The following is a 24,216-nucleotide window of genomic DNA, read 5'->3' as shown; positions in this document are numbered from 1 at the left end:
AACGGTACCGTGTGGCTGGATGCCGCTGCCGCTGACTTTGATCTTGGAAAGGTCCGCGTCCGGCACGACGATGGCCTGGAAGGGCGAGCCCGGCACGTGCTGCTCGTTGAAGGTGATGTTGATGCCGTAGTCGCCGGCCTCGGTGGGCAGGTAGGCGACGGAGCAGGTGCCATCGCCGTTGTCCCGGCAATTAATCGCGGCCTCGCAGGGACCCTCGACGGTGACGCCAAGGCCACCTTGACCGGCGCCGCGCGTGTCGATCACGAACTCGGCCGGCTTGTTCACCACGCCGTGGGAGAGACCGGGTCCCGAGGCGTGCACCTTGCCCGGATCGGAGCCGTGGACGCAGGTCAGCCGGTACGGTTGTTTCGAGATCGGTTCGCCACCGAAGCTGATGGCCAGCAGATACTCGCCCAGCTCGGTGGGCGTGAAGTTGACCAGGTAGCCCTCGTGGGTCGGCACCACGTGCGCCTTGACTCGATTGCCGGACGGGGCTGTGATCGCAACCTGGAAGTCCGCCGCCCTGCCCGCCTCCTGCGTTATCACGCGGAACTGCTGCAGGCTGTTCACCGGGGCCGCTGCGAGGACGTTTGCGGTTTCTCGTGGTGAGCCGCGATGCGTCTTTCGCTTGTGCTTGCGCGACGGGACGACGGCCCGCGAGCCGGCGAACGGACGTCGCGCCGTCTTTTGCTGGTGAAATCGCGGTCGATGCTCGTCGAAGAGAGGATCGACGATTACGAGGGATTGAATTAATAAGGATAAACTGAACGTCAGAGATGTGCGAATCAAGGATTTTTCGTGTCGGATCGAATCAAATCGTTGAAATATATAATTTGTAATTAACAATATAATTATTTTCAGATTGAATTTTAACACAGATAATAAGAAACTATTTTAATATATATATATGGAAAAATAATATTAATTATATAATATAAGTTCAAGTCGAGCAATATAAAATAATATTTTGGTTTTAATCACTGGCGGATGAAATTATATTTTTCTGTATAATATAAGTTCTATTTTTTAAAGCAAAACATATTTGAATATTTAATATAAAACTAGTAAAAAAAATACTTTATTTAATGTCGCAGTAACTGAAACAATTAGGCGAAAAATCATAGATAAATTATTAAAATACTCTAATGTAGTATCCAATAATATACATAGAAATTAAAATAAAATAATATAGTTTATTTTATCAATACTAATAGCTTACTATTTTTTTTATGCATATTAAAACTTTTATTTACAATTTGATAGGATTACAAGGCATGTCAAGAATTGAAAATAAACTTTTTGACTGCCATACTTAGCCGCTCAGTGAGTGGTTATAATACTGAATGGGATCACTGAACGCACCTATTAATATGATCGTACTTTTGCTTATCAACTAGAAATGTGATTTATTTATAAAATTGACAATGTATATGATTCGTATTCGATCCATCTAGATTCGAAAGTTTCGAATAGTTCGAATCATAGAAGTTCGAATTCGAATAGTTCGCACATCTGAATGTACAAAAATTTGAAGAATTCGAGTGATTAATTATAATACGCAGTTTACGGGCCAACACTCACCAGCAAGTACGGCCGGACGTTCGTCGCGCAAAGTTTATCATAACTGTTAGATCTCAAATACTGGATGTGCATCGAGTTTGTGAGAGAAAGCCACATACATAAGCCCACAATGCGCGTGTAAATTAGGCAGAGCGTATTTCAAAATAGGAAGATCTCCCGCGATTAACGAAACACTGATAACGTGGTCTTAGCTAAAAGTGCATTCAGTTACAACGTGTATATTATTCAGCGTGCAAAAATAATTATTTATTTTTACAAAAAAATGTATATTGATTTCTTGAACGGTACTCCTATTTGCTTATTTTTAGAATTTTATCGTGACGCGCTCAATGCGACGGAGCTGCTGCCTTCCTGCGTGTGGAGGGCTCCAGGTAAAGTTATGTGGAAGACGCAACGCGTAAAGCACCGAAATGCAATATTTTTAGAATATACGAAACGCGATAGGGTGTGCGTGTCAACTGTGAGAAATCCGCGAGCGCCGCTATAAATAAGTCATCGGTTCGCGCTCCAGCGGAATATCTATCCGCGGGGAGACCTTGGCAACGCTATATTTCGATAATCTAGGCTAGATACACGCATCGTCTACGCTACATGGTAGCGTCCCCGGTCCCGAATGATCCCCGAAAAGAATATCGGCTGTATATGCCGCGAAAATTATTCTTCTCAATGATCGCTGCAGGAAAGAGCGTGATTTGGCGCGATTTATTTTCGAGCTAACGCATTTATCTAAGTGCAAGCTCTTACTAATTGCACTTATTAATCTTCATCTAATCGCGTTTAACAAGTTATCTAATTAAAAGATAATAAACATAAAATTTTTAGATTTTTACTACGGGAGAATTATTTCATTCAAACCAAATGAGATATAACGATAGATAAATGTTCTTGATTATCTCTTGTTAAGGTATTCCTTTCATGACACCAAAGTCTTAAGAATTAACTGATTTTTTGGTACGAGAAAGTTAAAATGTATATCTTTACGCTAGAAAAAAATTAAACCACATTACCGAACATCTAAAGAAGAATTATGACTTTGAAAATTCGATATTTTATATGTGACGTTATCGAAAAAGTCTATTTTCTACATTTCAATGTAATAATTTGTTTATCTTAAGATTTATGATATTAAATATTAACTGCGCTACACACACACACACACACACACACACACACACACACACACACACACACACACACACACACACACATATTCGCTAAACTCTATACTTTCGATAGTGCCGATAAAAATACAGAGTCACCGAATATTTAAACAAAATATTTATGTTAAAAGTTGACTTGAAATGTGGTTTATAGATGAATATCTTTTATGGTGACTTTCAAGGAATTATTTGGCAACGCTGGCGCTGCAAGCTGTGCGCTCGTGTCACACTTCAGTTCATATAATGTACGGTTTATTATCAACTTTTATTTTCACAAATTGTCCCTTATTTTTGCCCACATTACTCCTCACTTGTTATGTTTCTTATCACACATTATTATTATAAAATATCTCTTTGATAAAAAGAAAATGTCACAATATTCTTTGATTGATGAAATTGACACTTAAATTGACACTTACATTGACACTTTTGTTATCAACTTCACATTTTACAATCGGCGCCCTGAAAAGCGCAGCGTTGCCATATTGTTCTGACAGTAAAATTTACCAAAAAATGAAAAATTTCTAAATACACATAATATTTTCACTTTTTTCTTATAATTAAACATAATAATCAATTATAACTTGATTTTATATAAGTTTAATGCAATATACAAGAGTTTGCTGAGGCCCTGCTTAAGCGCCTACAAAATACGCTCCTCCGTGAAAGGAATACCTTAATAGTCTACACTATTACATGTAATATTAATTATTAATTAAGTTTATTTATAAATTCAGTTCTAATAATTTAAAAGAAGTAAAATAATATATATATATTTTTTACTTATATATTGTTAAAATTATAATTATAATGAAATACTACTAATCGATCAAACATGTCGTCAGGTTTATATCTTTAAACGACGAGATATTATGCCAAAGAACATTCAACCATTGTCCCAATTTCGTAGGACGAGAGATGCTGCGTATAATATTTAATATTTTGATTCGAGCATATCTGCGATTAGTGACGCATTTATCAGATGATTAAATCTGATTTTAAATAAACCGATAGTGTATGGTAATCGAAATATTAGGCGGTGATTATCGGATATTAGGTACTTGAAGAATTTTCGATAATTATACTCACTTGGTTCCAGGCCGTCCACTTTGACCTTGGACACATCCACATGAGGCTGTACGTTAACTTTAATGGGACACTGGGGTACTTTCAGACCGCCATAGTTGAGATTCACCGTATAGTTTCCCGGTTGGGGCGGCATGTAGTCCACGACGTATGTGCCATCCTCATTATCCGTCAGCGAAATTGGAAGTTCCCGACCTTCGGGGCTCAGCATTTTGACATCCAATTTACCGGGGCCAGCCTCGCGACAGTCGACGTTGAAATGTGTCGGAATGTTCGATTTCACATCTTTCTCAAGACCGGGACCGAAAGCGGAGACCATGGCGGGATTCAAGGGCGAAGCTATCTTAACTCTATACGGAGATTTTTTCGTGGCCACTCCGCCATAGTTCACCTGAAAAAAAGATATTTTTAAGAAATCAAAATAAGTTGGCACTACGGTCATGCTTTCGCTGAATATTTCAACAAAGTTTTATGCAATGCTCTATGTATCTGTTTTAATTTGGATGGAAGTATCCAATATAAATCCAAATTCCATCGGTTTTATTCTGCTAAGAAGTCTCGATCACATTGACTACTTTCATTTTTTCTGGATTAAAAAATAGCATGTTCTAAGAAATCAACGATTAGCGAAAATTCAATTCAAGGCTTTCGAAGCCAATATTCTGGTCGTACCATCACAACATGCTGGGAACTGGATGTAGGTGTATAATGCGTTTGGACAGTGCCATCCCGCTTCTCTTCTAATCTGAGCGGAACGTCTCTTCCAAGAGCATCCTGAATGGCGACTTCCAGAGCCGCTTGACCAGCTTTTCTCGCATCCACCGTAAAGTGCGTCGGTTTATCTCTGGCAACACCTTCTGACTGAATTCCTGGTCCATGAACTTCAACCTGCAAAGTACAATCGGTACTGTATTTCTTTCACCGGCCGAGTCAATAGAAGCAATATATTATTACTAATTTGGTTAATATTGAATTTATTGGATGTAAAAAGTTGGAAAATCTTGTGTTTTTCATTACTATAAGATGTTCTAGATTATTCTAGAATATAAGCAAAAGTAGGTATATGTATATAAAAATATACATGGAAAATTTATACATATATACAGATTATATAAAGAAATATTAATAGTAAAATAAAAACTCGAGTTTACCTTTTCCGGATCGAAGTCGGCCTTTGGTGAAATAATCGCGATATAAGGCGATTTGGGGATATCCTCGTTATCGCAGAGGATGTGGACCGCGTACTGGCCCGGCGCGGTGGGCAGGTAAGAAACATCGGCGGTTCCATCGCCATTATCGTTGCATTCTATCTTTGCTTTAGACGGGCCTTCAATGGAGAAACCAAGGGCTCCGGTCTCACCGTTTGTGTCTACTGTAAATTTCGCTGGTTGGCCGACGACGCCGGTGTGCAGACCCGGTCCGAAAGCCCTGATGTTGGACTCCTTGTAAGGACCCACATTGACCTCGAAGGGCGACTTGGGAATCTCTTTGCCGCCATACGTGATCATTACTACGTGGCGACCTTCCTTGATCGGTGTATAGTGGCATTTGTAAGTCGTAGCGTCGGTTTTGGACATTCTAAAATAATTTAATGTAACATTGTTAATGAAATCGATAATTGAATTTAAAGCAAAAACCTCTGACACAAGATATTTTAACACTTGCTCCATTTCATATATTTTTCCTTTTTTTTCAAATTTAAACAGACAAAATTGTAATAATTTTATTTACACTTCTCGTTTCTCATTAACGCTTAAAAAGTTATATAAAAGTGTAATAAAATATATAAAAATAATAAATGTGACATAAACCGAGAAGTAAAATGTTAAAAGTAACAAAATATTCTTGAGTGACAATTTTTACTGAATATAGCAAGGACTTACTGCACTGGTCGATTGACGCCTCCCGGGCCGATTACGCGAATGTCCGGTACACCTTCACCAGCGTCCTTAGTGAGGACGACGAAGTCGGCGATGTCCTGAACACGGACGCCAGTAGACAACAATCCTCGTCCGTACGCTCTGCATTTCTTCGCGTCGGAAACCGGCGCGATGTTGACGCCAATGGGACTTCCGGGTATAGGTTTGCCGGCGAAGAAAACATTGACGGAATGTATGCCTGTCACTGGCGACACGTACTCACATCTCCAGACGTCTGGCGAAGTCTGACGCAGCTTTGCCGGCACCGTGGTTTTGCTACCCTGCAAGTTAAATTACATATAAAAATATTTTACACGGAATAACAAGATTTATCATAATGATATTTTATTCTGTTATTTAGTAATGACGCGTAACGAACAATGCGGATCATTTTTTACCTGCGGATCCAGGATGATAACTTCCGGCACTCCACGACCGGCGTCCTTCGTAAAGATGTCGAAGAAGGTAGGTCTGTTCACAACAACTCCCTCCGGTTGCAGACCCGGCCCGCTCGCCGTGACTTTGCTCGGATCACCAGCGTGCCCCTCAACATTAACAGTATACGGACTCTTCGGGATCTCCCTGCCGGCGAAGAGCACCTTCACTTTGTGCGGACCCTCTGTCTTCGGAGTATACGAGACCGAGTATGTCAGGTTCCTGTCCTTGTTGAATCTGATATCGACCTTGAAAACACAATCGAGTCGGCATCATCAGGATATAATACGGGGAATAAGAACGGCGTTCGTTCAACTTGTTCGCGTTCATGCTCGCGCGAATGCTCGTACATTCAGATAATACGTAATAGTCACGCGGTACACAAATAGCTATTGCATCACACGTGTCCACGTCCTGTGGCGTAATTACTCCGATTGTGATAAGCATCTTCCGACTTCCGCGCTCGACAATAGATGCCATTAGCACATACCTATTTAGTTAATATTAAAACGGCATATATATATATATATATATATATATATATATATATGGATTTGACTTGCGGGAAATTTTTCTAATATCTCTCTAGTAAATTAAAAGACTGCCTCTTCTCTCAGTAAAATCTTTTGCCTTCAATATCTTGGTCATATAATTAAGTAAATTAAAATACTATTGAAAATAAAGTCTTATTGGAATAAACTGAAGAAATTGATCATTGTTAATAGATTTATTAGTATTAACTTTAACTTTTCTAATTGCTACAAATATAATTTCATAATCCTTATTTCATAAGTTTAATTACAAAAGAAATTCCCATCTCGGACGCATCAAAAGAATGTAGAAAACTATTCAAAATTTTTGGAAACAATTTGCACAGCTTGGACCAATGTTTTCAGACAAACTATCCAAAGATTTTGTATTTGAAAACTTGATCGAACATCATTCGATAGACTTACCGGTAGTTTGTTTCCTTTGGGATCATCAACGATGACGTCAACGTTACCCTTGCCGGCGGAGAAGGTTTCCACGGTGAAATTGGCGGGTGCGCCGACGATTGGGCCGGTTGGTTCTATACCGGGGCCATAAGCGCGCACTCTGCGCAAGAAAATACAGTTAGAAAAGGTAATTTGTAAGCTACCAGCCCAGTAGCCGCGACATTGTTACATCAATACGTTAAGTAAATCCATTTGCCAGACGGTTACAAGCGGTTGCTTTGTGCCACGACGATTGCGCGATGATTTGCCTCAATCTTTTCGAAAACAAAAATTTGCAAGCGCGCGACACGTTCTGCAGAATTGCGATCACTCACTATCCGGTTAGTTCAATTCGGCCCTCCGTGAAACTTTCACGTGTGTACACGTACAAAGAGATTAATTATAATGGTATTACATTAAGCTTTGAGAAAAAAGAAAGATCTATCTATCCGCAAAAACTCGGAAAGGTATAAAATCATTGCGCCATACCTACTAATCAAACTCTCTCGCTCGTTTCCTCTTGAGGAAATTTGCAAACCGTGTATTCGCTAATCGCGCACTACGCAGGTTTATTTACTCTATCAAGCGTTTTACGTACATATACAACGTTTAAAAAAATGATTAGGAGCGTTGTGGGTTAAGAGATAGATCTCATCAAGGCGGCGGACATTAATTGCGCAAAAACCGTTATACGTCACAATACATGATCAATGCGCGACTTACCGCGGCGGTGGGATGCTGCGACCGAGAAATGAAATAAATTGATTAATTAATCACAATCACCACATCAGAGATCTACACGCGCACTTTGTTTCGCACATTTCTACTAACAACCGTACGCCGAAACAGAAAAAAAAGATCATTTACGATCATTTCAGATCACTCTTAGATGATCGGAATCATAATAAACAGCACCGATTGTAGCATTTTTTATGAGCAATATAATAATAGAATACGAAAAAAATCATACAATAAAGTATTCAAAATAAAGGAAATTGTTTGCAATAAATAACATTGCAAAAAAGTAAATACATAATACGAAACACGTTCTCGTGATAACGTTTTAAGAGATACAAAGCTGTTTTTATTCCTACCTGTTTGGATTCGTTCGGGCGCGCAAAGGGGCACCTGATTTTAATTTTGCGCTCGGATATTGCGACAGGTATGTCATCATCGACATCTCGTCGATGTTAGGATTCACCATCTCTTCGGGTTTAATGAGCTGTAACGAAAATGACGTAATTCGTGAGACGCTTCTTAACCGTGAAATTAAAAATTATTTTTTATTTTCCTTAATATATTTATTGGTTATAGCGTTAAATATCACCAATATGTCTCAGTAATCGAATTGGTAAAGACGCCCGTCACGGATTGAAGAGAGGTCCAGGTTCGAACTCTGGCTGAGATGGCATTTTTCGCAATAAATTCTTCACAGTGATTAAAAGGATGCTTATTAGCATAAAAATATTAAAGCGGTTATCGTTTTGAATTTATTGTCCCATTAAATGATTGTACTTCAAAACCGACAAATAATCGGCGCAATTTGAGTGGAAAAAAGTATATAAAATCACACAAATATTTTAGACACAATCAACCAGATTACCAAACCGAAAATAGCACATATCTCTATTTATTTGAAAAAATTAATTTATCGGTAATTATACATCTTTTTACGCCACACATGTTAACTAATTGGTTCTTTCCATAGATAATCTTCAATTAAAATTATAATCCATCAAAGTAAGTCAAGTTTAATAACGTTTTGAAAAGTTAACGTACATGTAATTGGTAAAATTAATATGAATTCGATATATGTGTGATCAATCCAAATCTTTCTTTATTTCGAATAGAACTTAAAGTCAAATAAAATATATCGGCGAACCTGAGGAATATTGAGCCAGTCGTCAGCGAGACCCATTGCTTCGGACGCGTTCTGGATCGCATCTTTCGGGTTCCAGTCCTGCCAATCCGGGCAAAGGCCGGGCGCGACCGCGTCGACGAGCGCACCTACCGCGCGGCCGTCGTTCCAATCGGAAGTAAAGTTCGTGATCGGTAGATCCGGCACCTTCGACTGGATCCAGTGCATCAGCCTCTGCTTCGGGGTGGCGCCTTTGTCCTCGCCGTCGTCGCCTTCCCACATGGGCATAGAGATCGAATAGTGCAGGATCAAGGTCCATATTAGACCGAGGATCAATTTCAATTTACAGTCTACGATGTCCGAAGAGTCTGCGAAATTAAGAGAAAAAGTAGATTAATATTCGGCGTATAAGCAAGCTTTTTATATTATAAACTATATATTTTATTACCGGATAGATGTCGAATTGGCCGCGATTCAAGAGTTTTTATTAGAGATGTGCAAACTATTCGAATTCAAATTTCTATGATTCAAATCCGAACTATTCGAATTTATCTATGATTTTTCGCCTAATTGTTTCAATTACTGTGACATTAAGTAAAGTATATTTTATTAGTTTTATATTAAATATTTAAATATGTTTTTTTTCCTTTAAAAAGAATTGTTATTATATAATTAATATTAATTGTTTTTCCACATTAAAATATTCTTTTATTATCTACGTGTTAAAATTCAATTTAATAATAATTATATTGTTAATTAAAAATTACATTTCAACGATTCAATTCAAATAAAATTTTGTCAATTCGATTCAATTCGAATTCGAAAGAGGAAATAAAATTCGATTCGATTCGATTCGACATCAAAAATCCTTTTGATTCGCACATAAGTGTTATGTTTACAAATCTTTCTCCTTACGTTCTCGGAAATTATTATTCGCGAGAGATTAAATTTTACTATCATGAATAATGTGTGTAAGAATTCCTTTTTATTTTAATACTGCGAGATAAGTTCACATAAAGAGAACTCACTTTAAAGTTGCATGCATGATTTCAAATCTAAATACGCGCGGTGAATAATAATATAATTTATAAAAATGCAACTTCCTCGAAATTTATTATTCATGAGTGAGTAACTTCCTTTCTTTCGCGAAGAGATTTCATCGAGTTCTTCTTCCCGTAAAGTCTTATTATTCATCCGTAGATCGATCACCGCTCAATTATCCGACATGAGTAAGATCGAGTGGGCGTTATTATAAGAGAAATATTTCACCACGATGCATTTATGGAATCGAGATGATGCGTTCTTTCACAATGCGCGTCTCGAAGCGACACGCTAACGAAAAAGCGCGTTGCGTGTTTGCGCAATGAAATTGTGCTAATAGATATCCTCGACGCGCATATGATTCATTTGTTGAGCGATCGCCAAATGTCTGAATAACTGCAGAATCTAAATTTTGTCTAGAATGGTATCAATTATATGGTTGGTAAACTTCTGGCAAAGTTGTGTTTGTCAGAATAAAAACGATTAAAATCAGATGACACGTATTATAAAACACGTATTATTAACGTGCGGAAACGAGGAAGCGCGCGCGCGCGCGACAAGTCGAGGTGAACAATTTGGTTTTCTTCGAACAGTCATCTTTGATACAAAGATCTCGTTTGCTAATCTTAGGAGGGAACTAATAATTTTGATCTCAGTCGAAGTGACCAACTCGTAAATAATTGACAGTGATGTTCAATCACGCACAATGGAAACAAAATGCATGTCTTTCTTAATGTAAGATATAGACAATGGAAGGTTTTAGTCTGTCAATCGTATGATAAAAATCTCTAAGATTAATCAGCATAATTGTAATTTACATAAATATAGCCAGTGACATCTTTTTATTGCATAACTTTTGCGGATACGCTGATAGTTTAAGCATGCACGCCGTTCCGCGCGTAACAGCTGCGAAAGTCTCGGCGCGTCATTCACCTTCTTGACATACCCTTCACGAAGGTAAGAAAGAGCTCTCGCGATCGTTGTAGATCTCTTATTAAGAATAACGCTGAAGATGCACTCGGTCGCTCGAATTTAGTCGTATCCGAGCCGCCGCGGTTATTTCTGTTGTCCGCCGGTATACTCGGCATTATTGTCCCGCCGTCGATGAAGTTCGCGCGTTGTTCGGACGACGACGGGGGGGAATCGCCTCTCGTCGCCATCGGTGACGATTCATCCGGACTATTTTCAGCAATTACCGAGAGCTAACCAGTGATGTCACAAAAACGTAGTTAGCGCCGTGACACGCGGGTCGGCCAAGCGCCAGCTAATTCACCCGTGATGACCAAGCATCCGAGATTCTCGGACGTTCTCCGCTCATTTCACAGTTTCCTCGTGACAAACAATAAATCGAATAGAGACCAACTTCCCTATATCTGTACCTTAGAGGTAAAGAATCGTATCTCTATTATCATGAATTCTGAGAAAAAAAAATAAGGTTTAAAGTTTTAAATAGGAAAATGATATACATATTTTTTTAGATAAAAAAATAAAAGTAACGCCTTGATTTATTAAGTTTTTAATAAAGTAATTTAAATGACATGTTTAATATCACAACTGTCAATAACACGTGTTGTATGTACGTGGTTTAAAAATTAGACACTATAACAATTTTTAATATGACTTTTCCTAAACATTGTATCTTAGGAATTAGTAATAATAGACACACATAAGACGCTTTACCATTATACATATATATAATTTAAACTCCTATTATATTGAAAAATGTATGGACTCCATTTTGACAAAAACTGGAGATACTAAAACGATTCATTACCTCTAAAGATACAGAGATATATCGGAATTAAATAGTTTTCTAAAATCTCTAGAGATAAGAACAATATTATTTCTTTTATAGTACATTATATCTACTATAAGAATAATACTTGAATATTATTCTTAATATTTAGGTCTACATCTCCAATGTATAAAAGAAAGAATACCCTGTCGTGCCTTGTAAGGTTGCCAAGCAACGCAATGAATAATATGCGTGAAAAAAAAACGAGAGTGAAACGTAAGATGCTGTCCTTTTGTTTGAAGACTCGAAATGGATACCCATTGTCGAACCTCTCCTTCGAGTCGCATTTTACTTAGCCGCAATGCAAAAGTGCATTCGTATACGTATACATATACATATACTTACGGACGAGTTGTAGAGAAAGTCTCCAGTACGCAAATGACATAAAATTTTACTGTGACAAGATAAATAAAAAATCCGATAAGTTTAATGCTATATTATTGTTATTTTATTCGAAGGTATAATTAGTTTCATCGCAAATCTCTCTTAAATTATTTGTAACTTTAGTCAATTGAGTCTTGATTATTGCCATATGTAAGACGCAAAAATCTTGAAAATTTTGTAATGGAATGCCAATAGGATTGGATGGATCTGTGAAAGAAATCTTTTCCGTACATACTTTTTCATGTGTTGCTTTTCCGTAAGCAATAATTCACTTGTCACCGACGCATCTTAACGAGCAATAAAGCTGGAGAGGCCAATTGCATTCCTTTTGGTATTAGGTAATGGACATGTTTGCTTTCAATGCTATATAGATATATAGATCTTCATAAGGAATGATTCTTACAGTGAGATACGATCTTTCTCGTACCAATTACTTGTGGTGTAAGAAACGTAGAAAAGAATTTAAGGTACGGTTTTTCGTATTATTTCATATTATATCAATTTTCGTTACAAAATTGTTCAAAATCTGTTGTAAAATTTCGTAACTTAACATCATCTTAACAGTAATGAAATAATGAGTAACTAAACGACATGATAATCATTAACATCTTGTTGTTAGCGATTATAAATGCGTCAAGAAAGAAGAAGGCGAGAACATAGATAGTAATAAAAAATTCATTCACGCGGGGTTGTCATTTATATGTCAAGAACTTTGCGTAATACTATTTTTGAAAACGTCGACATTGCAGTAAGATCGGCATTCGATTTTAATGATTGAACAAATTTTAATAACACCCATATGTGCAAATGAACGCAACAGGTGAATCTTTATTAAGAAAACACGCAGCTGTAAGTATGGATTTCAGTGCTAATAGAATGAATAGCCAGCCAAATATTTTACTTTCTCGAGATATAAAGTGACACTGTCATACGAATATTTGCTATATAGTCACAGCCTTATACACTATTAATAGCATAATGTACCTCTACATCTACCAAAAAATTATATCACGGAGAACTCACGTCGCGATTGATTAACGGGTTATTTTTCAGTATTTTACGAGTCAATGAAAAGAAAAATAATTTAAACAAGTAAAAGTGTGCAAGTAGAAACCTGCACATTGTTTCCTCATGTTTTTAAGTGTGCAAGTAGAAACCTTTGCTCACAAAGCTTCCTCTATTTGTTTTGGCTTCCTCATAGAGAAAGCTTTGTGAGCAAAGGTTTCTACTTGCAAAAAACCCCTTTACCAATCATCGCCAAATTCAATACCGACCTTCCTTGAATGATACTCTATTGGAAAAAAAAGAAAAAAAAAGAAGAAAAAAACCCAGCCCGATATCTCAATATTTGCGGAAGTTAGAGCAACTAGTACTTGCATCTCGTTTTTAACTTGAATATAAGACCCGACTATGAATACCGGCATTAAAGAACTATATAAAATAGAAATAGAGAAGACTGAAGAATATAACAAAATTAAAAATAAACCGATGTCTTAAAATTTACAGAAGTTAAAGCTATTACAAACATTTTTCTAAAAATTAGGGACCTTTGATCACGTATAAAGCTGAGTCTAATCAACCAAATCTTAAAGAATTATATATGAAATAGGGGTAGAAAAGACTGAAAAATATAATAAAATTAGAAATAGATCGATATCTCCAAATTTGCGGGAATTAAGGCATAAACAAACATTTCTGCAAAAATTCAAAATTTTATTAAAAAAGAACCCCTTGATTATTAGCAATTTTTATTAATTCTATTATATTCTTCAGTCTTTTCTACCCCTATTTCATATACAATTCGTTAAGATTTGGTTGATCAGTTCTGGAGTTATAGAAATTTCGGTAAATTTGGCACAGACATACACACATACACACATACCACACATGCACACATACACACATACATACACACATACCGACATTTTTTAAAATAGCGATTTTTCGACGTTTTAGAACATTCTGAATACATTGGCAAAAGCAATTAAAAAATTTTTTTTTTTACGAAAACAAAGCTTCCTCTATGAGGAAGCAATCAACCAAGTATATATGAGCGGTCACCTTAAACTTCATGTCGTTCGCGGAACGGCAGTGAAAATATATTTCCTCGTCGCATTAACGAGACGACTGTTCGAACGTTCGCTCGTCGTGAATAGCGAGCTTCAAAGTTGAATTCGGTGTGATGTAACGTACAGTCTAGTCCCTATCATAAATATACAACATCGTCGCGGAATCCTGAAATCCTCCCAACAGGAAGATTCCGAACCGAAGGTTCCGAGAACCCACGAGGATCGCTCTTAAAAAAAAAAAAAGAAAAGAAGAAACGATCAGAATTCGCGGGTCCAGAAACGGGCCATCTTTATTACTCTTTCATCTGGCCGACGCGGTAGCCGGAGTGATCTATTCTCGGCTCGGGAATCTTTGTTGTGTAAAATAAGACTCTGAAATGAATTCTTCGCGAGCGCCGTTTCCGGCGGTAGGTGCTTGGATTAGAGAAAAAGAACGAGCAGGGAAGAACGCGAATCGGAATAGACCGCACAAACTTTGCTTATATTTCCAAACTTTAAAGTGAGTATAGAACTATAGAAGAAGGAACGAATAGAGAAATTGGATCGCAAATCGCGCAGAGAAGGTGCATAGGTATTTCTGTATTGGAAAATTAATCTCGCAATAATTAATTCAATTATTCCTCGCACATTCAATTATCTCGACTTGGAGCCATATATTAAAGGTAATTTAATAATTAACAACTAAATGGAGAATTACGCGGCGTTGACTGCTTCTTTATGTTAAAAGTACGTGGAATATTATAAATAGCTCGACATATATCTTTGAGAGCTACGAGGGCCACGTTGAGTCACTCTCGTTATTCTAATGTGCAATTAAAAGACTGTACTGATTGTGAGTATCGCAACATACACTTGTCCATGCGTGACGTTTTCAACGACACGTTTTCTACGGCGAGTTTAGACGATGACGTCACTGGCTCTCGAGAGATTACCTCACTGAACGGAGAGGATGCCTGGTCAGATCTTCGCCAAAGCGACCTTCTTTTCACAATCGTCAAGGTGCGCGATCAACGTCTGTCAACGAAATTGCATCTCAAATGCGAATTTAATGTTCTACAATTAGATATATGTATAATTCCCAGTATTGTTCAGAATAATACATTTCGTTTATTTTAACTTGTCATATTAACAATTTGTATTCACACAATATGAATTTATATCAGTTACATTATTTGTTTGGTTCACGTATGAAACAGTTACAGAGTACTTTAATGAAATATTTACGTTTAGCTCACAGCTAGAATATAATATTTGCGATTTGTCGTGCAGTTGTGTTGGATGTTACAAAAGTTGTGGCGTTTACAAAGTACTAAAAATAAAGAAGGCAAGCGAAGAAAACTGACACATAACTCAGGGCTCAATATTTACCTTCTAGCGAGGAATTTTTCATAGACACGTGAAAATGTACGTGGCGGGCAAATACATTTCGGCAGTCGTCGGAAGTCCGGCGAGTTGACGCGCGCGAAGATACACTCTCGCGCGATTACACATGGAGGATAGTCGTTTAATGTCAAGGTTGCGTTTGAGAGTGAAAGTAATCGTTGCCAATACACCGTAAATTAAGCGCGGAAATACTGTAATTGCTTAAGCAGCATCGTCGTTCATGTTTCTTCATGTTTATGATTTCCCATTGAGAAAAAAATTTCGTCAAAGAGCAACATTTTATGAATCTTTTAATAATATTGATTAATAATTATCTACAATCTAAGCTCAAATTTAACACATAAAAATTCACCAATATGTTTTGCTCATTTTAAAGAAATTTAAACTTTAATTGAACTAGTGACACGATCTTATTAATTAATTAATAAATAATTAAATTTAAAATTTTCCTTTTCTATAATTTATTAAGTAAATTTTACATACTCTCTAAATTATTCTTATAGCACCGGATCACATTTCTCTATTACAAAATTTTTCAAAATTTCTCCCTTTCGTATAAATCCTTTATATTAAAAATCCTCAAAATATTAATATCTATTAATTACTTATCACATTAATGTTCCAAAGAGTTAACTTGCGATAAAACAGAATCGAAAAGATGCCGAGAATCATTTCCGTTCGACAATAGAGATGCATATTTGACTAGCGGAGAAGAGAGGGAGAGAGAGAGACGAGAATTGGTCACGTAATAAACGCGAGGAAAAAAGTCCGCGGTACCAAGGTGAGCTTGACCTTCACCCGGTCTACATGGTCCCGCTTACTTTCTTTCTTTTGCTCCTTGGTGGGCCCCGCGGGACATGTCCCGAGCCCGAGCCTGTTTCACGGTGCCTCTCGCGTAATAGCGCGAGCGTGGCTTTCGCTGATATTTGATAACCGGGCGGCTTTAATATCACGGTCCAGCGATTACGTCTTAAGGATCACGAAAGTGCGATGGACGAATACCGGACACATTAGTTTTCTGACTAGCATCAAGGCGAACTTTTTGCAATAGATCTCGAGTACCGTGAGCGAGAGAGAACTCTCACCATGCACGCCGAACGTCCGGGTTCCATTAGTGCAAGATGAGAATTGAAGAAATGGATGGGACGGGCCATTTTTTAAAGCGTCGATCAATTCTACTTTCGCTTCTCATCGGTTGGAAGTTTTCGTCGTCTATATATAGCATACGTAGATATATATTGAAGAAAACTTAAAATTTTTAAGCTTCATATTATCAAAATTAATTTTGAATCATTTTATCTTATCTTTTCATATATAGACAAACTTCTCTCTCTTTATGAATCAAAGTCAGTATATAGCATTTGTAAAAGAAGATATATATATATATATATATATATATATAGATGCCATTACATATTTAATTTAAAATTTAAATAATTCAAAACAAAAATATATAAAAATAAAATTCGTTTGGTAAATAAATATTATTCAATAAAATATGGATATATATAGTTAACTATATATATCCATATTTTATTTTTGTATTTTTAACTATATATACATATTTAATTATTATTATAAAATTAACAATTTAATAAATCACGAATAATTTACGTAATTGTTTTTATACTTAATTTTTATAATGATTTAAATATAATGGCTTTACATATCCATGCATTGTGAATTTATAAATGATATTTTTTGTTTTCTGTCCATAGATCAGTAACTTGAAATGAACAAATTTTGAAATGAACGATTTTCCGGGTCTAGAAAGAGATTGTGTCTGAAAATCCTTTGCTTCACGAGACACGTCTGTGCATTTATGCGTGCTACATATATTCATCGGCACATCTTACTTACTTTCGCGATATAACAATTGCAGATTGAGGAACATAATGACATCATCAATAATATATTCAATTGCGTCACTGCCAGTCGAATATTTTACTCAAGGATACGATAAACTGTAATGATGCCGTCAAGTAGTCGTTAATCTTCCAGTGCAAATATGAGACACCTCAAAATACGACGTTGTCGTTTCTCAAATGAGCAGTTTATTTATTTCACAAAAATTTGAAAATAAGAGATTTTCCATAACTGAAATATCATGCACTCGACATTATTGGCTTCTCCCTAGATTCTTCTCTGCTAACAAGTGGTTACAGACATACCTATATACACGTGGTCGGACTCTGATATACTGTAGACTCGACAAACCATATGGATTTCATTGAAAATTTTGAAGATTGCGTCACATTAGCGAGACTTTCAACCAGATTTAAATATCTAGGTTTCTCTATCACAAATTTTTAATGTCTAATTTTAGATATTTTAAATTTAATCTTACAAATTAGAATTTTGTTAGATGCTTGCATTCTCAAAGCTAAAATTGCAAAACTTTCTGACTTAAAGAATATCGATGTTGCGATGGGTGTTCTTGTATAAAAAAAAATCGATTCTATATCTCTCGGAATGAATGGATAGAGATGCGAGAAAGCTGACGCATACCTTAAGTGTTCGTATCGACTTGTTTAGTTTGAAAATTACGTCACATTAACAAGACTTTCAACCAGATTTAAATAGACGAACGGGATCTACGGACCGATGACATAATGGTTAGTTTGTTCACCCGCGAGAAGTACGTGAACAGCATCATCCCATCGCTATCCTCTGGTTTCCCGGGGTAGCCCGGGCAAGCGTCATCGATCCACAACCCTCTCGCCATGCTCTACAATCGCTTTTATATTTCGTCGCTCGATGCATCCGCGCTCTAAAACGGTTGATCCTAAATGCAGATGCAGAGACGCGCAAAAATATTCTGCATATTATTACATCTGGCTGCGCATTTTTCATTTGGTAATAAAAAAATATTTTGCCACAAGATCTCGCTATACGTCGACAGAGTTTAGCGAAATTTCGTGACAAAATTTTCGTTCTCTATATATGTCGTGGTATTAAAAGAAATTCAAACCTGATGTTTCTAAAGTTGCAAAATTATATATATATATATATATATATATATATATATATATATATATATATATATATATATATATATCGAGGAGCGTGAGTAATTGCGTTAAACTTCTTCTCAACTTCGCGATCGCATGTTGATCAAATCTCAATGCGCGCCGCACAAAGTCGCAAGTATTCTTTTTACGCATTATCAATAGATCTACATGAATCTCCACGTAAGCGAAACACGCGATTAGTTACTCGACGCCTGTCCTCAAATTTTGCCGATTAATCACTCTTCATGGCTTTCGACTACATTTTTTATCGTGCGGACAAGCGGACAAGCACATACTTGAAATTGCTATTACAGATTTCGCTTAGCAGTTGTTGCGTTAATTTCAATTCACTTAAATAAAATAAAATTATATTCTGTATTTATAATGTAACTACAGTAAGCCGCGTAATAAACAAACAATCCTGTCGCGATTTAAAAAGTTAAATTATTTTGTGAGAATGTACTGTGTGGGAATACCGAAGTGTTCTTTGAGATTTCTCTCCGCACCCGCGAGTAATTTGTTTTCTCCCAGAATCAACATTTCAATTTTAAACGGGGCTTCTATCCTTCACGCACATGTATATACTCATACACTTTTCTATTACTATAAATTTACTCATTTTCTACAAATAATGGATAATTATATTTGCTTTTACATTTCCTTGTCATCTAATCTTCATAGTTGATTATTATTTATAACATCATTTTTTAGTTTTTTTATTATGTAATTTAAATAATATAAATTTAAATAATAATAAAGTAAATGAGGAACACGAACACGCTCGTATGTATCAAAATAATATAAAGTGATTAAGAGCGAGCAAAACATAAATGTTACAAAATCAAATTAATATCTATATTAACTTAAATACATAAAATAAAATAAAATGTTTTAATTATACCGAATCTTTATATCAGCCAAATAGAATAATTAAATTTAATTTAAATTTTAAAATTAAATGAAGAACAATAAATAAAAAAGATTAAAATAAATCAGGAATAAGAAGTAAATCGATTTCAGTACAATATAATAAAAAGTAATAATAGAGAAAAATAAAGTAAATTAGTAAACGGCAATACCCATAATTTTTGCTCGTTTACTGGCCCTCACTTTACAAGTATTTAAATAATATTTCTCATTCAGTGAAAAGCGTTACATATTATTGAATTAAAACAAATAAATGATAAAAATTAACATTGATGGTCAATTATTAATAAATCATTTTACATTTCTAACGAACAAATAATACTCAACCTTGCTTTATGAGTACGAAAAAAACGCGAATGAGAAAGTATCTTCCTGCAATGTTTATATCTGTAACGTATTGCTTGTTTGTGTATATTTATAGGGTTTTTTTTTCAAGAATTTGAAGAAATTGTGTGGAAATAACTCTAATAGAAATCGATCGAATTAATACGTGGAGTTATATATTTGGAATAAAATTTGAATTTAAACGTTACGATTTTATTTTGTGTTTATTTACACAAAATAAACACGCTTGGCTCTAGAACACCGTGACCGCCGGGGCACGAAGCCCTCGGGGCACGCGCTCCGCCTAACCGAGTAAGTAAGGAAACGATGAAAGTAGTGGTATTTCACCGGCGATGTTGCCATCTCCCACTTATGCTACACCTCTCATGTCTCCTTACAGTGCCAGACGATTTTATTTTGTGTTTATTTACACAAAATAAAATCGTAACGTATAAATTTAAATTTTATTCCAAGTATATAACTCCACGTATTAATTCGATCGATTTTTATTAGAGTTAATTCCACACAATTTCTTCAAATTCTTGAAAAAAACCCTATAAATTCCTGACGTGCAAAAATCTACGGATCGATAAATCCAATCTACGCAGAATCCGTGAAACGGCGCAGACTCTGTTCACGTCACTCGCGGTAATCGTAACTACCACGTGGTGGTGTAACGTATCGAGAGGCTTGTAATCTAAAACCTAAGGATCATAATTTTAAAAAATCTAAAAATCGGCCGTAAACCGAAAGTTACTCGTTAGACTCACACACACACACAATTTTCGCCGAATATTACATAAATAAATATATTCTTATCTAAAAAAAAAAAAACATCCGCTTCCATAAATTACTTGCTAATTGACATCAAAAATGTATACCGTGCAACCTTAACAAATGAATATTTCCGTCGACAATCATTATTTCAGAGAATGATTACTTTAGTTAAATATGGAAAGTAACATGGCAATTGCTGTTACTCAAAATTACCGCTTTTAATAAAAGTTTTTAAATAAAAATTAACAAACTACTTACGGCATTGCAATTGTCCCAATTTAATCATTTACACATATTCTTTAGATTAATTATGGAGCTACAACGTTGTGTATTCTTAAATTAATTATTCTTTTCACTAATAAGTGATAACGCATCGGTGTTTCATCGCACTCTCTACTCACGATCAATCAATTGGATTCTTCCTATAGTACTATATACGAAGACAGGACGAATCTATTCTGCGACGCGTGTGTAAGATCCGGCACATGGGATTTACTCACCGATATTGACAATCCTGATGCCCTCGTCCTCCAAGAACTTAAGTGCGACCGACACGTTCTCCAGTTTCTGGGAGCGGAAGGTGGGCCGTTGGTTGTGTTTCGGTAGCCGTTTCTGCGAGAGGACCTCGATGAGGCTCACCAGCCGGAGACCGTCGGACAGGTCGCATTCCAGGTCGCCGATGTGCTTGTTCGCCACCTTCAGCCGCTCGTTCGCCCATCTCGTGAAGGTGTTCTGTTGTATTCGCTTCCACTGCGCGTCTTCGGCCAGCTCGCGCTCGAACATCTCGTCCTCCTCCTCCTCGGCGGAGTTCTCGCACTTAACTGACTTATCATTCTCATTCATTTTATCGGCTGGTCCGCTGCTACGCTCTCACGTACGAGGGTGGTGGGGGGGGGGGTGCGCGCCTCTGTGTTGGTGCCTGAGGAAACACAGTGATGGTAGTTGCGAGCGCTATCGATGACGAGGACGAGGCACGGTTGTGTTGGTGACTCGAGAAGTAGCGATGGGCACAAACTGGCGTGGACTTGGAATTTTAAAGAGTGCTGCTCACGTGTGTTAGCTCAGAATTGACTTATTTGTTGACATACCCAGCTGACCTTCGGATTCACGCGCGGGTTTAATTTAGATCTTTGTATTCAATTGGATTCCACGGTGAATATATGTAGAATTTGGTATTTAAGAGAACGTCCCTTTTTTCTTTCGTGGCTACCTTTAACTTTAATATAATTAGAGATATAAGTACGCGAAATATCTCTGTTTTCGAAAGCTAGCGCGAATAATCTCTTTCTTTTCGCTTTGTTCTCGGAACTCTATCTGCTATCGGGCCTTCGAAGACCGATCTTTCTCTTTGCCGAATATTACGTGGCCCAGTCGCATGTCAATATGCCTAGGAGCTATTATTACAAGGAGACGTGCGATCAGCTGTCGCGTGAAAACAATAGATACCGAGTTCTTCTCGAAAGCGCGATAATCACACATCACAGTCGAAAGTGAAATATAAACATGAAATATAAACTATAGACAACGATAGAAGTTCATTTAATTATTACATAATATTGCTAATTAATATTATTTCGTACAAGTTTAATTCATCAATTAAATAATAAAGAGCGATGTGTCACTTTGTCTCGGGTAAATAATCGCAAGAAGACAGTTCGAGCATAATTACACTTATACGCCTTTATCGTTATCCATTGCTCTTTTCACTCTGTTTACTCATTTTTCCATCCACGTGTCTATTTGCCAATTGGCAATACTTAGACGTTGCTCGTAAGACCCAGGTAGCAGACAGTCGTCATAATGACGTGATTTTTACGTCATTTTATGACGTATGTTACGTCATTTATTCCTAGAGTTTAACGTAAAAATGACGTATTTTACACGGTCCTAAGTCACATCCCAAAGACGTCATTTTCTGACGTTTTATTGACGGCAAAAATAGGTCCAATGTACGTCATACCGGTTTCTAGAAATGTTTTTTATGAAATTAAAATTTTAAAGTGTCTACTTGATAAACGTTTATAAAAATATGTTCTTTTTTTTTATTTAATAAAAAAAAGCTTTTTTAACTGTTTCGTTACATGCCATGTGCATATAGCCGCTCTTCTCTCAAGGCGGTCACCCATCCTAGTACAGTACCGCGTCGGAGTCGCTTGACTTCGATGATCCAGTGGACAGTGACGATCTTCTCACCCTGATGCTTCCTTATTAACTGTACTTGTGTATAACAGGTACATCTTTAAAGTGTTAAAAAATTATGTAATGATAGTTCTTGATAGTTCTAACACTGCATGAAGTAGTTGTCAGAAAACTATAATTACACACGCAACTAGATCCACTTATACCATAAATTCACCACGTCAATCATAAAGTTACGAAACACTTTATAAATGTAGAAATATACCTGTGAAAAATATTGTGAAAAATATGTCATTTTTACGTTAAACTTTAGGAATAAATAACGTAACATGCGTCATAAAATGACGTAAGAATCACGTCATTATGACGACTGTCTGCTACCTGGGTAGTCAATTAAACGTCTATATAATGTCATTTTACAAAGTCTTTTTGACGTATTAAAACATGACGTTAAATATACGTCACTTAATCGACGAATGACGTTACTGACCAATTATGACCAAATATTGACGTCAAAATGACGAGTGCTTGCTACCTGGGGAGCGTCGTGTCCATCACTAGCACGAGCACGCACATCTGCGCAACAATGGGAGAAGAGGACGTCGGTGAACTTACCTGCACGGCCGTACGTACGTGTGCCGGCGAATCGAACGCACCTTCTTCAGTATGGGTGCGTGTGTATGGATGTGTGTGTGGGATGCTGACGCGAGATCAGCTGGAGCGAGACTCCGTTTCCACGCGATCCGCTGACGAGTCCGCCGAATCTGCTTTCACCGGCGGAGATCGCGGCTTCGGATTACTCAGGATGCGTGTCGGTCCGGGAGGTTTTCCTTGACAGCGGTGCGTCGTCGTCACCTTGAAGCGCCTTTTCGAGACAATCGCTCGTCCTGATTCGCAGCGAAGCGACGATTCACCTGCACCGCGAAATGTCATGATTAAAAGATTGCCGGCGATCGCGAGTTGATCGAATAAGATCGCTTATGCCTTGCGGCATAAAATAAAGTCGATATATATCGATAATTAATTTTTGTATGCTCCAATAGTAATTTGTGAACGATCGCAGTACGAATAGTATTTAAAAACTCGGAACTTTTCACGAAAAAAAAAAGAATTATCCGAGAGATCTGAAGAAAACTGTTTAAAGAATAAAGGATTTTAATATACAGATACAAGTTTAAGTTGATGGAAAATCGATGTGCCCATCACTTTTCATCAATCAAAGTGTCAGTTTCCGTATTTTGGACGCGATTGATCGAATCGGTGCTTATGAAAGTGCACGGAATCGATCAGCTTCGCTCGAGTGAAGATTCGCGCACGTGCTCGACTTAAGCTGTCCAGCCTCAACACAACTTA

The 24,216-nt window shown here is 37.0% G+C and overlaps 1 protein-coding gene across 4 annotated transcripts in view; it reads right to left on the bottom strand.

Annotated features, from left to right (window-relative positions):
* Positions 1-24,216, bottom strand: part of Cher (filamin A protein cher) — a 59,155-nt gene that overhangs the window by 30,848 nt on the left and 4,091 nt on the right. The window contains exons 2-13 of one of the 4 annotated variants that reach the window (XM_077426544.1): positions 23,479-23,777; positions 21,225-21,643; positions 9,038-9,381; positions 8,250-8,377; positions 7,879-7,893; positions 7,138-7,276; positions 6,145-6,429; positions 5,711-6,027; positions 4,979-5,405; positions 4,500-4,715; positions 3,831-4,218; positions 9-578 (exon numbers count right to left, since the gene is read on the bottom strand). In XM_077426544.1, coding sequence (XP_077282670.1) covers positions 9-578; positions 3,831-4,218; positions 4,500-4,715; positions 4,979-5,405; positions 5,711-6,027; positions 6,145-6,429; positions 7,138-7,276; positions 7,879-7,893; positions 8,250-8,377; positions 9,038-9,381; positions 21,225-21,567 — 3,172 coding nt within the window. In that variant the 5' untranslated portion in view covers positions 21,568-21,643; positions 23,479-23,777. The remainder of the gene's footprint in view (positions 1-8; positions 579-3,830; positions 4,219-4,499; positions 4,716-4,978; positions 5,406-5,710; positions 6,028-6,144; positions 6,430-7,137; positions 7,277-7,878; positions 7,894-8,249; positions 8,378-9,037; positions 9,382-21,224; positions 21,644-23,478; positions 23,778-24,216) is intronic. The other 3 variants (XM_077426546.1, XM_077426545.1, XM_077426547.1) reach the window with 3 other exon arrangements.

Source organism: Temnothorax americanus, unplaced genomic scaffold (genome assembly GCF_048541705.1).
Source record: "Temnothorax americanus isolate GAGA-0224 unplaced genomic scaffold, ASM4854170v1 Scaffold115, whole genome shotgun sequence".
NCBI classification, from domain to species: domain Eukaryota; kingdom Metazoa; phylum Arthropoda; class Insecta; order Hymenoptera; family Formicidae; genus Temnothorax; species Temnothorax americanus.
This window is presented reverse-complemented; position numbering and strand designations above follow the sequence as displayed.